Genomic DNA, 15,969 nt, shown 5'->3' with positions numbered 1-15,969 from the left:
GGGATGGGGGCCGGGGCCGGGGCCGGGGCCGGGGCTGGAGAGAACCCACCTGGCCGAGCTTGTAGCCCATGCTCCCCAGCTCCCGCTCGGGGTTGGTCCGGAGTAGCAGCTTGTCGGGGCTGATGAGGACGCCTGCAACCAACACCACCGTGAGGCTGAGGGGCGGGGGCCTGGCCTCAAGGCTCAACGCAAAACCCCACCTCTGAGCCGCATACCCCCCGCCAGCTACTCTGCTCGGGCCTCTGACGGCCCCTACGGAGCCCGCAGGCCTCTGGTTTACCACTCTGTCACCCGTTAGACTGACGGCTGTGGGGCGAGCCTGGACTACCACAGGCACGGGGCAGAGCTGACGGAGCTCACAGCCCTGACGACGGTGCCCACGGCTGAGGCCTCCCAGCTCTGCCTCGGCACTGGGAGGTGTGGTCCACCCTCTCACCAGGTGCAGGGCCGGGCCGGCTTCCCCACGCCGCCTGTCTCTCCCCACGTACACCCATCACACACAGCCCACGTCCCAGACCATTCGCTGCCTCACCCCCTGTGCCCCACCCCCTGGCACCCAGCGGAAGGCCCCATCCCTGACTCTCCGCCACCCTAGCTTGCTTCAAAATCCTATGGTAAAAATACCAACACCCCCAGCTTTGCCCGGAGAGTCCAGGAGCCTGTATAATTCCTGAGGAAACCCTGCCAGGAGGCTCCCAGCCCTCTGCCCTGGGAGCGCCCGCTATCCTCAGAGCTCCCAGGCCCCTTCTTGGCACCTCCTCTGGTCTGGCCTCCGAGGTAGCGAGTTGGGTCCCCTTCCTGTCGCTCCTCTAAGCCTGGAGCTCTGTGACTGGGGCCAGAGCGTGCAGAACCCTGCGGGAGCTGCTACACACATAAGCCCCGTCCGGTCAGCCTGCCACACCAGTGTTCCCATTACACACATCCCGGCCACGCCCGAGCCCGAGCACAGTCTTCCCCCACCTTTGCAGAGGTACCTGTCGTAGCTGGGGACAGAGAAGGGACAGGGTCCCATGCTTGGTACGGGTGATGAGTGGCAATATTTTCTCTCCTGGAAACCATTGCCTGAACTTCCTGCTCTACAATTCCTCTGATGACACTCAACTTCCTCCCAAACCTGCAATTCAAAGCCAGGGTTAGGGAGCTGTCTGCACCCTCCAGGACCCTAACAGAGAGCACACCCGACTCCTCCAGCTTCGCGAGCTCCTGCCTGCTCCTCCACCTCCAGGTGTGCTACCAGCTTGTGTCTTCTGGTTCTGCCAGGGCCTGCCCACAGGTCACTTCATGTCCTGTGACAGCCTGTCTCCAGGCACCGAGCCACCCCTGGAGCCCCGGGAACACTCCCCCTTTCCAGCACCTCTTGGAGCAAGGTGCCAGGCGCACAGGGTTTTGTTTCCCATTTGACAATGGAGGAGGGTGCACCAGCGGAAGGGCTGGTTCCCTGGGAGGCCCTCCGTTTCCCACTAGTGCTGTGCCCAAGGACATGGCACTGGATGCAGACCTGGTGTCCAGAGCTTTCAGCGGCTTGTTCCGGGGCTGTTGCTCCAAGCAGCTCACGGCAGGGTTGCCAGCCACGGGAACAGTCATGGCACTCAGCACCAAGGAGGTGATGGCCTGCACTGCCAGGACGTTGATCTGCGTCCTCTCTGTGTCTTCCTATAAGGAGAGCCCGTGGGTTATGAAGGTATAAGCAGCAAAGCCGACCAACCCACCCCGTGTCACTTCCACACAGAGTGAGGCAGACCACAACCCTGCAGCCAGAGGCCCACAATGGCCTAGTTAGGTGGAGAGGAGGCGGGAGGGTGCGTGGGAGGAGGACCAGGGTGCCAGGAGGGATCGGGTGCCCGGCTGCGATCTGCGTCTGCGTGAGTTCACATCGGTGCAGCACAGCACTCACACACGTCTATGTGCCCTGAAATAAATCTACTGGGGAAATGTCTGCTTTTCAGAGCAGGTTTCCTGTGAGCTGTGAACTCCAGAGGAGTTATGCCTTAGGGAGCCGCCCTTCCCTGTTTTCACTGACCCGAGGGGCTCTGTGTGCCCGTCAGCTCCCAGCTTTAAGACAAGCTCGACTGGTTTCCTTCTGAAGGGCTACTTTTGAAAGTTCCTATCAAAACGAAGGAGCTGTATCACATGACTTTTCTAACTGTGCTTCACGAGCACCTGAGAAGCCCAACAATCTCTATGAAACAGTCAGGGAAAACCACCACAGGGCCACACTCGTGGCCTTTACCAAGTGTCTTTTTTCTTTAACTCAAATCACACACTCCTCCAAATAGCAATAAACTAACAGAACTCAAAAGTGCTGTCACACCAGAAGAACTAGATGGTGCCCGGCTACCACTAGCATCCACTTGGAAGGGGATCTATATAGGAGATCCTTGATAGAGAGGGAGAACAATGTGGACCAAAACTCAAAATCATTTGGAGGGGGAAAAAAAAGGGGAGGGGACCAGGTTTGCTGGTCCAATAGAGCCTGGTGGAACCACTGAGGCTATGGCCCCTAGTTGCCCTTCAGGTCTGGAATTGAACCCACACCTGTGGTTTCCAGCCAAACAAAATATAGGCATGTGAGTTAAACATTTACCTCAAGTAGACACACGCCCTGGAGAGAACAATCACGGGTGAAGGAAGGGCTGCTTATGCACAGGGAGACAGGTCAGGGGGCAGGAGTGCATGGAGGGATGGTCACTGGGAAGAAGTAACTATGGGGAGGAAGTGGGAGGGGAGCTGTTGCATTGTGGTAAACTGTGGTCAATGTCATGAGACAGTGTATGTGAACTGCTGTATGGAAAGTGAATTTGCTCTGTAAATCTTCACCCAAATCACAATTAAAAAAAAAAAAATGCTGTCACAAATACATCTGGCACTCCATGGACCTGCACCCCAGGGGCCAAAACCTCACGCTGCCTCAGGGTCCAATGGCCTGTCATATACCATGTTGCAGTCCTAGAAATTTCAGACAGGCCAATGTCTGGGGATTTGTTCCTGGTCAAGAACACCCGTCACACACCATCTGGCTTATTCCTTTAAAAATAACACAGGACAGAAAAAAATGAAGCTTTCTTGTGCTCACCACTGAAGGCTGACAAGCTGCCTGCTTGGTCAGCCTGTCCCAGGGTCCCAGCCACAGTGTTCACATGGCACCGGGCCCACCTGGTCAGCTGGTCCCAGGGTCCCAGCCACAGTGTTCATATGGCACCGGGCCTGCTTATGGTCTTACTTCAGGTTGGCTCTCTTCTTGCTCCATCACGAGGGGCTGCGTCACCAGGACACCAAGGAGGGTGGCCCATGTTTCCTCAAACTGGGTACGGCTGGTCCACCCTAGAAATCCAAAGATTAGATGAGAAGAGAGTTTCTCTGAATTTCCGGATTGTCGTCGCTCACACTCAACTCCTGGTGGGACGGACACTGCTCCAGGACCATCAGGGATTAACTCCTTCAGTCCTCACAGCTGGTCTCTGACACGGGGGAGACACCATCCCCATTCAACCAAAGAACAAAGCCAAACACAGAAGTCTGCTCCACTGCCCAGGCCACATGACAGGTAAGCAGCACAGGTGGGATTTAAACCAGGGCCAGTTTCCACACCTGACCACAGCCACGGGCACTCACAGTGAGGTAAGGGGCCTCAGGGGAGCTGTTCTGTCCACCTTAGGCAGTTAGGCCATCAGGCTGTGGTGATGTAGAACTACGACTGCTCACACTGACCTGTCCACCTGACACAGGTACTAACTCCCCTGACCTTTCCACCTGACGGAACTAGCCCCACTGACCTGTGCACTCGAAATGGACAGACTGCAGGATGTGGGAGTTTTACCTCAATCAAGCTGCTAAAAAAACAAAGTTAAACCAATGGGTTCTAGGACCCTGTTGAGAAATGGCAAGAAGAGAAGAGCAAAAAGAACCTAATCCACTTAGGGACACTGCAGGGCTGTGAGGACTTGTCTGCCAGGTCACTCTCAGGTGTCATCACCAATAGGTGACATTCATGTGGTCATCCATAAACGCTCCTTCTGAGGCACACTTAATGGTGGCCACACTAACTGCATTCAGTCTACAGGTAATAGGATTACATCAGTGAACATGAGCAAATACTAGTTAGCATAAGGTATGACGTGCAAGTTAAACCTGGCTTCATGTTGTCACCTGTAAGTGTACCCCTCCTGACTGCTAATAAACATGAGGTATAAAAGTGGAGACATGGAGTCAGGCACATGTGTGTATGAAAACCCGGGGTCAGGCACATGTGTGTGTACACGTGTGTGCACAATGATCACATGCTTTGCAGCCATAAAGGGTTCCGGTATGTGCTGCAGAATGCCTCCACCTCTGTTCCCATCACCTCCCAACTCTCTCACTGAGAAGAGCCCACGGCGAGGCCATGGCTCTCAGCAGGTGGAAAGGGTCTGGGGGGACGGTACCTAGTGTGTTGATTCGGTAGATGAACTCTTTGAAGACTTCTTTTTCCTGAAGGAACTCGACAGGGATCTCCGGGAGCACGGTGCCAAAGTCCCCTCCGGGTTTGGGTGACCATCCGAGCTTCCACACCTGAGGACACAAGGAGCAGCAGCCTCACCCAGAGCCTGTCAGGATAGCTAAGCAGGCCTGTGAGGGAGGAAGGAAATGCCGCTCCTCACCCCCTCGCTCTGCTGAGCCCACCCCCCCGGGGACGCCTCCACAGCCTTCCTGAAAATGGCACCAACTCTTCTGTCACAGGCCGCTGCTCTGACAGGAATATACCAGAAATAGGACGGCCTTAACAAACAGGTTTATTATTCTCTCCCAGTTTGGAGGCTTTAAGTCTGAGTTCAGAGCGCCAGGCACTAGGGGCTGGGTGAAAGCTCCTCCACTTTGGGCTTCAGTTTTGCCTCTTGTTCCTGGCCCACTGAAGCTGGAGGCTTTTCTTCACTCAGCTGCTGGCTGCTGAAGCTTATAAGCCCAAGGTTGACAAGTAAAAAGACACAGTCCCGATGTTATCAAACCACATGGCAGGCCATTCATTGAAGTCCATTGAAAGTCTGAAGGTCGGCAGAACATGGCAGGCTGCTGAACAACGACACAGCTCCACACAGGGTCCAAGCGTGCCATAATCCAGAGACCGTTCCCCAAGACTTCTCCTTACATACGGGAAGCAGACCCCATCCCCAAGGCAGCTCCTCAGCTGCTGAAAGCACATTCCACCATGGAGCTGATGACCAGTCTCATCACGGGGAGCACCACCTCCAGCTGCCCAGCCCCTCAGCCAGGCCCCGCCACGCTGACACACGGACTGAGCCTCCACAGCCGCCGCCCCTTCGAGGGCCCCACGTCTGCTCTGACCTCCCGCCCCTTGCCTCTTCCTCTCACCTAACACTCCACACCCAGGTCAGTTTCGCAGTCTGTTAGGCAGATTCTTGTGGATGCTATTGGTAGCCTCCAACCATCAGGGGAGGTCAGGGTTAAAGAGAGGGCCCCCTGCCTACAGGATGACTCAACTCACTGCCATCGAGTCGATTCTGACTCATAGTGACCCCCTAAGGGTTTCCAAGGCGGTAGATCTTTACTGAAGTAGACTGTCCCATCCTCCTTTCTCAGACCAGCTGGTGGGTTTGAACCGCCAAACTTCTGGTTAGCAGTGAAATGCCTTAAGACACCACGCCACCAGAGCTCCTGCAGGATGACAGAGGGTGTGATAAAAACCAGCCACATATCAAGGAGATCATGGCAAGCAGGCCTCAAAACAGCCCCAGTGTCCTCTTCTAAGGCCGGGGGTCCCACTCAATGCCCTTCGGTTGTCCAACAGGCGGCACGCGGGGACAACCCCGCAGGGCAGACACAGCCTCCTAGCCAGCCCTGCCAACAGGCTTCCCTGGACTGGGAGGGGAGGCCTGCCAGCCACAGGCTGAGCGCCCACTCTGGGCCCCGCAGCCGTGTGTCAGGCAGGGCCTCTGAGAGGCCCGCTGGGGTCACTCATCTCACCGAAGAAGTAATTCTGCTTCAAATCTCAGCTGTTACCCCACTTTCCAGGGCAGCACAGACTGAGGCACCCGCAGGTGAGTCCCAGTGCCCATTTCCAACCACGGCCCCACACAGGGCTCTGCCACTGTAGATGAAACCACGTGCTCGGCTAGGGTGCCCTCGGACTATTCTCAAGGACGGCTTGTCTACCTGCATGTCCCGGCCAAGGTCCCCCAGAGACCATGACGGCAGTCCCAGCTTCCTGTGCCCAGGCTCCCATCTCCTCAGGGAGCACCGTTAGGCTCAAGCCTCCCCACTGCTCCCCATCCCGCTCTGGTCTGCAGTCCCTGCCTCCATGGAGGATGAGGCCGAGAGGCCTTCCTGCCACGCGGCTCACATGCCGCAACCTGGCAAAGACCCTCATCTCAAGCACTGCCCCACCCTCCCTATGCCCCAGGGGCTCTGGGCTTTAGAAGTGCCAACCACATCCAGGACTGCCACACTCCAGGTGTCTTCTCAGAGAGGGGTCCCGCCTGGAAGCCCTTACCCCGGGAACGCCCCTCAACCCTCATGGTTCCTACAGAGAAGCACCGGGCCTGTGGGCACAGCCTTACCCTTGGGACCAGCTTTGTGTGGTAACGTTCACCCCGTATTTCCCCTGATGGACACCAGCCTTCTTCCCTGCTGTGGGGGGCACTGTGGCTGCAAGGCTGGGGAGGGGAGGGAGCAGGCCCCCTGGGAAAGGTGAGCCAGGCCCTGTCACCTGCACCCCTCCGCCAGCTCTCTGGTTACTGACCAGAGACCCGAGCACAGCACAGACTCTACACTGATGCTGACGACCATCTCAACAGACAAGCTGGAGTGCACAAAGGACCCCCAAGGTGACTCACAGGAAAACGTCACCCGACCATCCTCTGGTTCATCATCACCGCCGACAACCAGTGGGGGCGGGGCTCCAGTAACAGGGCAACGACACACCTCGCTTCCCCAACACCAAGGAAACAAGACCGATGTCACATGTGAGAGGCATGGCCACGACCATGTGCTGAGAAGCCGTGGCCAGGGGCTTGCTGGTACATTTCACCCTATCTCCGTCTCAGGCAGAGAGTGAACTCACCAGGGGTGGGACCCGCGTGTAGCTGTTGACGAGGGGCAGGCGGGCCAGGCTGATCACGACGTTCCTGAGCACGGGTGTGAGGAAGGCGGGCGTGTTGCTGCTCTGCCTGTGGCCCGGGGCCAGCACCGACTGCAGGGCCTCCACCATCTCCGCCACCATCTCACAGGCTGCGGTGACCCACTGAGCCTCTAGGTGAACAAGAGCCTGCTGTCGGCACACCCACCTCCAGAGGGCCAGGCCAGGGGAGTCCTCCTCCGCCTCCCAGGTGCCTCAGCATGGTCTCCATCCCCGCCAGCACTGGCGCAGCCATCTTGAGCCTGTCTCCTGCCCTTGGTCTCCAGCTCCTCTCCCACCCTCAATGCTGCCCACCAACACCCAGGGCCGGCGTGCAGTGCCTCAGCCCACAGCACCCACCAGGATGCGTCCCTCCCCTCCACTGTCTCTGGTCCTCCCAGGACCCTGGGCTTGTCCACTGAGGGCATGTAAAGAACCATGCTGGACCCTCTGATATCTGTGTCTCCCCCAGCTGAGGGCTCCCTGTGGCTCAGGATGAGATCGGGACACATCGCCTGCCTGTGCGTTCTCAAACGAGAGGTTTGGGTCCCAACCAAAACCCCTAAAGCAGGCTGTTGAAACCCCAGCAGTACACACAAGTGGGGGACTGCTTGGCATGCAGTCTGGTCTGCAGGTGGCATGAGCTGAAGGACATTTGGGATCAGAGATGGACTTCACCAACAGCCCAACAGACCCAACTGTGTAGGCAGCTCCCACTGTAGAAAATGGACTGTCTGGGTGTGAGGAGAGCAGAGAAGGGACCATCTGGGTGTGAAGAGAACAGAGAAGGGACCGTCTGGGTGTGAGGAGAGCAGACAAGGGACCCTGCGGGTGTGAGGAGAGCAGAGAAGGGACCGTCTGGGTGTGAGGAGAGCAGACAAGGGACCCTGCGGGTGTGAGGAGAGCAGCCTTGCCACATGACCCCCAATTCAACATGCTCTGCCAGGGGCCCCGACTGTCTCCAGTAGAAGTTCACGTAACTAAAATAATGGGTACCATCCACTGAACGTTCACTGTGAGCCCAGACTGTCCTCAACGCCCACCCACGTGTACTAGGTTAACCCTTAGAGCCATCCTGTGATGTCAGCACTGCTCTGGGCATCTCAAAGGGGCAAGGTGGACAACATGCTTCAGGCTGCGGAGCCTGGAGGAGCCCGGCAGTGATGTGTACACTTGGCACTTTCCTCAGGGACACACTAGACATCAGGGGACCACAGAGGAAGGGCTGGAAGGAGCCTGAGAGGCCCGAGAGCAGCCAATGCTGGGTCCTGGTGTGTAGTAAGCATCACTGCTCTAGGTGGGCTGCCTCATGAACTGTGGACCCGTGAGCAGGAGGGACCAGTCCCAGGAGAAGGACATCGTGCTGGGGAAAGCAGAGGGTCAGCAGAGAAAAGGAGGACGAGAGGGGCTCAAGGAGCAGTGGCTGTGGACAGCTCAGCACCAGACGGCGTTTGTGCCGCTCCACACGGGTTGCTAGGAGGTGGAACTGACTTGACAGCACGGGACACCATCTGGATGGCTCTGCCATCACAGAAACCTGAGCGCAGAACCAGAGGGAAAGCACCATGTTCACGACTGAAGACAGGGCAGCTCCGTCCCCAGAGAGCACAAAGGCGGACCAGAAAGACGCAGCACTTGTGTGGATCACAAACAGAGAGGATGCCAGTGCTCTAAGTAAGAGCTTTCCTGAGTGGGCAGGAAGCCCGGGTGGGACGCTGCATCCTGCCTGTGCACGGCTGCCACCCGGCCTCCCAGGCCTGGCAAGTGGCTCAGATCCGGCCTCAAGTGGCCAGCACAGCGAAAGAGCCTGGACACCACAGTTGCCACAGGAGTCCTTTTCCTCCCAACCACCTTGCCATCGCTCTCATAGCAGGACACCTACTTCAGGATCAGGAGGGGAGGATACGGTGCGTGACTCAGCCCAGAACAGGTTTAGGTGACTGGGATTGTTTTTCATTCCCTAAGGAAGGATGGCAATTTTCTTTAAAAAAGCCACCAAACGGATGGCTGACACAGACATCACGTCCTCCCACACTCAAGTGGTAGTTCCCCCGACCTCTAGTCCTTGGTGTCTCCACCTCTTCACTCACTACCGACAAGTGCGCGTCACCACAGGGTGTCCGAGAACACAAAGAAGGGCATGGGGACAGGAAGAGTGAAGACGGAAAGGTGTGCCGGGAGGGGCGGTCAGGGGGGCCTGTGGCCCCAAGGGCAGATGAGGGGCGGGGCTCAGACAGCACTTCCATCTCCGCCAGGGAGGCTGAGCCAGCGTCCTAGACTCATGTCCGCCACGTCCAGAGTCCCTGTAGCGAGTGAACTCCAAGCCCCAGAGGGAAACAAGGTGAGTCTGGAGACATACGTGGGGTGTTTGAGTCCACTCCATTCTCTCTGATGGCCTTCGGAGCATTTGTCTTCCTCTCTGGGCTAAGAAGCTGGTCCCCAGGCTGCACTGCAACTGTAATACACCACAGTCACCAACATGTCACCATCCTCTTGTTCAAATCCCCACAGTCGTGTGGCCACATGGAGACTCCCAGGGAGGGGCTGGCAGGTGAGGCCTAGCCTCCCACCCGCCACTGTGAGACAAGCAGTAGAACTAGATGACCCCAGACTCAGGACCCAAACCCCTTGGTTACTCTTGAATTTCAAAGACTTGGATGTCTGTGTGCAGGTTTCTATATCCCTCCACTGCCTACTATTTGCCGTCTCTAACCCTGAAGGCTTTTATCAGATATTTCATGATTCATTACAGCTTGAAGCACAACCCCCAAGAAGTTTGGCTTTGATAAAAATCAATCCCTGGATCATGGTTTTCAAGCTGTTACAACACACAGATGAAAACAATTTAAACCAAGAAACTTCGGAACACTGCTCTATGGTGTTTAATTTAAAAACACAAGACTTCAAAAAACACCCCCTAATATGTAAGCTATAATGTCTCATTTTTTAAAAATTTCCACTAATGACCCTCACCGAGAACACAGTCCTTAAAAAGAATCAGTAACTTTGATTTTATGAACTGTTGGGATTACAAAGCAGTATAGAAATGAGCCTTTTGACTACAACAGAAAGCAAGTCAGCTTTTGAATATAATCCTATTAATCTTATGATCACTTAGGACTGAAAACATGAAATAGGCAACTAGGGCCAGAGATCAAAGGGACACAGCATTCAGAAGTATTTTCTGAGAAGGCTACAGCCCTAAGAGCTTAACCAATGGACTACAAACCCTAACTCGAGTTAAACGCCAGCGTCAGCTCCTAGAGACAGGCTCTCAGCCTCCCCCAGCAGGTGTCTGCCGTGGGCCTGGCGCTCGGAGGCCGGGTCTGTGTGTGCGTCCACTCACCGGCCTCGAGGATGAAGCGCACACAGTGGATGAGGGAGCAGGCGTGGCTCACGAACTCCGAGGACGAGACCAGGAGCCAGAGGCCCGGCCGCTGCAGTGCCAGGCAGCAGCAGTCCAGGCCGGCCTGCAGGTCCAGGCTCAGCGGCATCTGCTTGTGGGTTAAATGCCACGCCAGGGCCTGCGGGAGAGGCACGTCACGGGGCATCAGCACGGCTTCCTGGGGGTGGCACCCGAGAGGGGCAGCAGGGCGGCTCCGTGAGCAGTTGCGGGGCCACTCGGGAGGCCAGCAGTCGGAAGGGCCCAGCCCTCCTCAGCACTCCCTCCTGCCTCCAGCCCCAGTCCCCCACTGTCCCCGGCACTCTGTCCTGACGCTGCCCCCCCAGCCCCTCACTGTCCCCAGTGCTCCCAGAGGTCCAGCTGGCTCACACCAGGGCTCCTGTCTGCTGGGTGCCCATCCTGCCCAAGCTGCCTCTTTCTTGTTCAAGACAGCTCCGTGGCCTCTGAGAGCCAGTCCTCGGCCCAGGGCCCCCAGGGAGACCTGGAGCTTTCTCTGAGCTCCCACGGCACCAGGCTGGCCTCTGCACAGCCACGGTGGCTGTGCTCCTGAGAGCGTGGGTTCTGGAGACAGAAGTGGATTCTGATGCCGGGTCAGCCACATTCCTGCTGGGAGAACCTGGGCAGCCGCTCTGCGCTTTGCTCTCCTCGTCCATGAGACGGAGCTAACAGAGCCCTCTTCACAGGCCCACCAGACAATCAAGTCAGTTTAGACAGCCAGCAGGCTTGTCCCACACACAGCAGGCTCGCTGCACACAGCAGGCACTTTGCAACTGCCAGCTGGGCAGTGACCACCCTGTGTGTAACCGTGTCTGTGTGGTGGCCTTTCCACTGAACGGAAAACTGGAAGGACAGGGATCGTACCCCATCACGCTCGGCCCAAGGCGTGCCCAGTTTAGATACATGCATGCAGTGTTTCCTGAATGGCTGCATGAATGCCCTTTGGACAAGTGTGCCTTTGGTGTGAGGTCGTAGGAGGGCTGGGCGGGGTCAGGGGGGCCGGGCCATGCTGCTCTGGCTCAGGAAGGGCCCAGGCCAGCCCGTTTGCAGAGGTCTTCCGGGACGGCAACACGCTCACAGCACGTGTGCGTTTCTCTGGTCATCATCAATGTGAGCGTCACCTGTGCATTCAGTGCCTCGTGGCTCAAGTGCCAGACCCACTGCTCCATCCAAGACAATGAACTTCCCAGATCCCTGTATTTTTCTGGTCTCTAAAATTAGGGGCCACATCATATTTTAGGGCTCTTTTTCTCTGGAAAAAAATTTAAATGGCTGGCCTGTCCTATAGTCAAAGGCTTCATAGAATCAAGAAAGTACGGTTACACACAGCGGACGTGACCCATACTCGGTATCTGGGAGGTACCCGCAAGGGCTTTGAGGCATCTCTCCAGTTATCTTGGCTTTTCTGCTTTGGGCGCCCTTTCCCCTAAGCCACTCCAGACACAGAGAGAACGGACACATGGATGGACAGAGGATGGCGGCGGGGAGCCCACACTCAGCCTGGCTTCCGGAGCACCAGTTGCCTCAGCTCTGCAGTGGGGATGGACGTAAATCCTGTCCTAACAGTCTCCTAAGGTCACCTCCTGTCTGAAGGGACCAGTGAGGTCAGGGCTGTGAGAGTGCCCAGGCAGGGAGGAGACACGGGGTGACCAAGGCCAACTGTGACCTTGTTGGCAGCACGTCAGGTGGGCTGCTCAGAGCTCCTGGTTTGCAAACGCCTCTCTCTCTTACCCTCCACACTTGGCCCTGCCCACAGACACACGCCGTCCATCTTACCTCCAAGCCCTCTCGCATGCCACCCTCATCCTCTCACCTCGAGTGTCATCACCACAAACTTGACAGTGTCCCGCTCCTTCTCAGGGGGGAGGTGCAGATGGCCGGGCACTCTGGGGAGTACCACCAGGTACTGCGCCAAGGCCCGGGCCAGTGTGGTCAGCGACTGGTACAGCGTGGCGTCCCCTGAAACAGAGGAGCTGTGAGGGGGACGCTCCATGGCAGTGGCCTTGGCCCTCTGAAAGGCAATCGCGCCCTCCTCTGAGGGTCTGCTGAGAGCCTCTGAGGGTCTGCTGACAGCAAGTACCTTTCCTCAGCAGAGACACCCAGTGCCGGGCACGTGATTCTGGAGACTCACGTCCCCGGTGGGTGGGTGAGTCCAAGCACTCCCATGTGCCAGAGAGAAGCGGCACCCACCCACCGGGGACGTGGCCAGCCTCAAGCCCAGGGCTGCCCCTCGGTCAGCCTTCAAATGTCCCCACTTACTGCATTTGCTCCACGCAATAGCACACCACCAGACTGGGCAAGATTTCTGAGCAATGAAACAAGCTCTTCTTTGCATTACCAAACAGGTCGTTCAGCTTGCTCCAGTAGGCCGAGGACTCAGCGGGCAGGAATGGCTGCAACACTTGGTGGCTGGCAGGGAGCTGCTGAACAATGCTGGTCATCCGGTCCAGGGTCACCGAGCGGGCCGTCTCGAAGAGGTGGCTCCTGTGGCCTCCGGAAACCTCACTTGCGCCGAGGCTCAGGCAGGGGGCCAATAGGCTTGGGTTGAACTCCTGACACCAGAGCATCAAGGGTTAACAACAGTAATTACAAGCTCTCGGTCAGTCTGGGGAAAATGCCAGTGGGAAGGAGAATGCCTGCATTCCCAGTGCACCCAGGTTACGTCACAGAAGCATTGTTGAGAACCCAGCATCTGTTGTAAGTTACGGAGCCCACTGAGCGTTATGCTGAGCCAAGTACATTTGTCTCTTCTAGATACTTTAAAGTACTATTTTGATTTTTTTATATGACTTGAAATAAAAAGCTTCATATGACTAAAACTTTTAATTGATAGAATTGCCAAGGGAAGGCTGACATGCCCTGGGAACTGTGTGGTAACCAAGGCCGCAGTCTGGGGAAGGCTGAGGCAGGCAGGAGCGGTGGCAGTGAACCAAAGCGGCCGCAGAAATGCCCAGATGCCCGTTGGAAAGCTAGTGTTTCACATGGCGACGTTTCCACACGTGCTGGGCTCTGCTGATTGTTTCACCCACCTAAGGCTGGCATTTTTCAGGCACAAGAGGTATTTTGATTAGCGAATATTCAGAAAAGCAGCAACCAAATCGGAACCTCTCAGCTGTGATAGGCACCCAATCAGTGACTTTGGCACATTCACAAGCAAAATTCAACCACAGCGAATGGGCCACCCAGCCGGCAGCCACTCCTGAGCAGGGCTTATGGCACCAAGCCCCAGGCTGTGGACTTGGGGTCACTGGGCCACTGGCTTCAGTGCAGGCTCTTTTTCAGACTTCGGAGCACACAGTGTGTCACCGTCTGCTGTGGTCTCTCTGTGTGCTCGACCCGCCCCCTCCTCCAATCCCCTGGCCTTGAGCGGCCCCACGGACCACATGCCCACCCAGCCCCATTCCAGCTTCAGTCTCGTGGGGTACATGTCACAGAGGACACACACCCGGCTCTAGCAGGTGTGGGAAGGAGGCTGCGAAGGCTGCCAGATCTGCAGGGGGCCTTACTCCAGCTCTGGGGGGAGGGGACCTGAGGACCTGCTCCATGTAGTGGGGGCCTTACTCCAGCCATCTGGGAACAGGAGCATGAAAGGCCTACTGCTGAGTCAGGAGGGAGGAGCCAGTCCATCTAATGGGCAGGGGGCAGGGGGAGCAGGGACTACTAGAGATACATTTGCAGAGCAAGATTTCACTCCAATTATGCTGTGACCCCATTCCCTCATTGCCACGAGAACCACTGTAGATCGACTGTCATCTAAGACCACCTACGCTGTCTTTAAATGCCCAAGAGGGTTATGTAAACCCAACCTGCCCACTTTGGGGCTAGAATCCCATTCCACCACACTCAGAGGTCAATCACAGAATGGTAAAACGCATCCAGGAAGCAGGTGTCTGAGCAGCAAGGGAGGCCAGGCCAAGCTGCCCTGGTGCCCCTCACCCACCAAGTCTATCATGGACGCCCAATGAATCCGCCACAGCCACTCCGTCCGCCACACCCATCAGACATCACGGAATTCATCAAAATCATTTGCTGAGTCCATCACAAAGGCTCAAAGAGTTCACTATGGATGTGTACCAAGTCCACCACAGGCCAACACTCGCCAAGTTCATCACAGACACTTACTGAGTTCATTACTAACACTCACCAAATCCAGCATGCACACCTACTAGGTCCACCGTGGATGGAAGTTTACCGAGTTCATCACAAACACTGAGTGAACCACAAATGCTCACCAAGCCCACCAAGGAAGAATGTTCCCCAAGCCTACCACAGACGGACACTCACTGTGCACACCACAGACACCCATCAAGTCTGGCATGGACGCCTGTCGAGTCCGCTAGAGACCTCAAGTTCACCACAGATGGACACTCACTGAGCACACCACAGACACCCATCGAGTCCATCATGGATGCCCACTGAGTCTGCCACAGACACTCATCAAGTCTGCCACAGACGCCCGCTGAGTCCATCACAAATACTCACCGGGTTCATCATGAATGTGCCCAGCTCGTCGGGAGGGATGCGATGCACCAGCTCTGCGCCTTCCAGCAGCGCGGAGTCCGACCTGGTCCAACACTGGGACTTGACAAGACGTATGTACCAGTCCTGGGGAGGAGATGGTGGATTGTGGGAATGTGGCGGGTGGGGCATGCGAGGCACTGCCACTCTGCTGGCGATGGCTGTTTCTGCCCCCAGCCCTCACGTCCCGGTGTCCCAGACCAAAGGAGGGAGGCCCTCCTCTGCCTAGACTGTGAGTGCCTCCTGGACGCCGTGAGACATCCAGCTGCCCGTGTGGGATGCCTCCTCCATGCACGCAGCTCCGGAGACCGTGCCGTCAGACCTGCTGCTCCTCACTGGACCCCCGTCTGTCAGGCCCCAAACTCAGGCCTCCCCCGGCCCTGCACTGCCACCGTCTCCTACACTGAGCTCTCCTCAGGGAAGCAGAGCACCGCAGAGCACTCGGCTAATTCCTTGCCTGCCGCCCCAATTCCAGACAAACACAGAGACAGGAAGCTGTCCCAACTCCTGCGATCGTGCTCCTCCCTGCAGAGGCTGGATGGGAAAAGGAGCTGGCTCACCAGCCAGTGCCCGAGGAGGCAGCCCTGTCACCACACAGGGTCCCAAACAGTCCCCAGCTCTGAAGGGTGAACGGTGAGGGTGACGACCACTAACAATGTCACTGGACGTGGCAGAGTCCACACGCAGCAGGCCAGAGTGCACGGAAAAAGCACCCACCACTAGCACATGCTTGAAAGCCTGGGCACCGACCATCTTGAAGGCCACGGCCCAGCGGCTCCTCACACCCGACTCCACACTCCTGCCCTAAAGGCCAGGGCTCTGATCGTCCTGATGGCCACGGCCCAGCAGCTCCTCACACCCGACTCCACACTCCTGCCCTAAGGGCCTGGGCTCTGATCGTCCTGATGGCCACGGCCCAGCAGCTCCTCACACCCGACTCCAC

The 15,969-nt window shown here is 57.0% G+C and overlaps 1 protein-coding gene across 1 annotated transcript in view; it reads right to left on the bottom strand.

Annotated features, from left to right (window-relative positions):
• The window catches only part of HTT (huntingtin), a 188,906-nt gene that overhangs the window by 12,865 nt on the left and 160,072 nt on the right, over window positions 1-15,969 (bottom strand). The window contains exons 43-53 of the mRNA XM_042782637.1: window positions 14,991-15,113; window positions 12,847-13,060; window positions 12,322-12,467; window positions 10,455-10,632; window positions 9,468-9,563; window positions 7,055-7,242; window positions 4,422-4,548; window positions 3,221-3,321; window positions 1,499-1,653; window positions 975-1,114; window positions 50-132 (exon numbers count right to left, since the gene is read on the bottom strand). Coding sequence (XP_042638571.1) covers window positions 50-132; window positions 975-1,114; window positions 1,499-1,653; window positions 3,221-3,321; window positions 4,422-4,548; window positions 7,055-7,242; window positions 9,468-9,563; window positions 10,455-10,632; window positions 12,322-12,467; window positions 12,847-13,060; window positions 14,991-15,113 — 1,551 coding nt within the window. The remainder of the gene's footprint in view (window positions 1-49; window positions 133-974; window positions 1,115-1,498; window positions 1,654-3,220; window positions 3,322-4,421; window positions 4,549-7,054; window positions 7,243-9,467; window positions 9,564-10,454; window positions 10,633-12,321; window positions 12,468-12,846; window positions 13,061-14,990; window positions 15,114-15,969) is intronic.

Source organism: Orycteropus afer, unplaced genomic scaffold (assembly GCF_000298275.1).
Source record: "Orycteropus afer afer isolate SDZICR_OR568_19922 unplaced genomic scaffold, OryAfe1.0 scaffold00398, whole genome shotgun sequence".
Taxonomy (NCBI): Eukaryota; Metazoa; Chordata; class Mammalia; order Tubulidentata; family Orycteropodidae; genus Orycteropus; species Orycteropus afer.
Note: the sequence above shows the minus strand (reverse complement) of the source record. Positions and strands in the feature narration are given on the sequence as shown.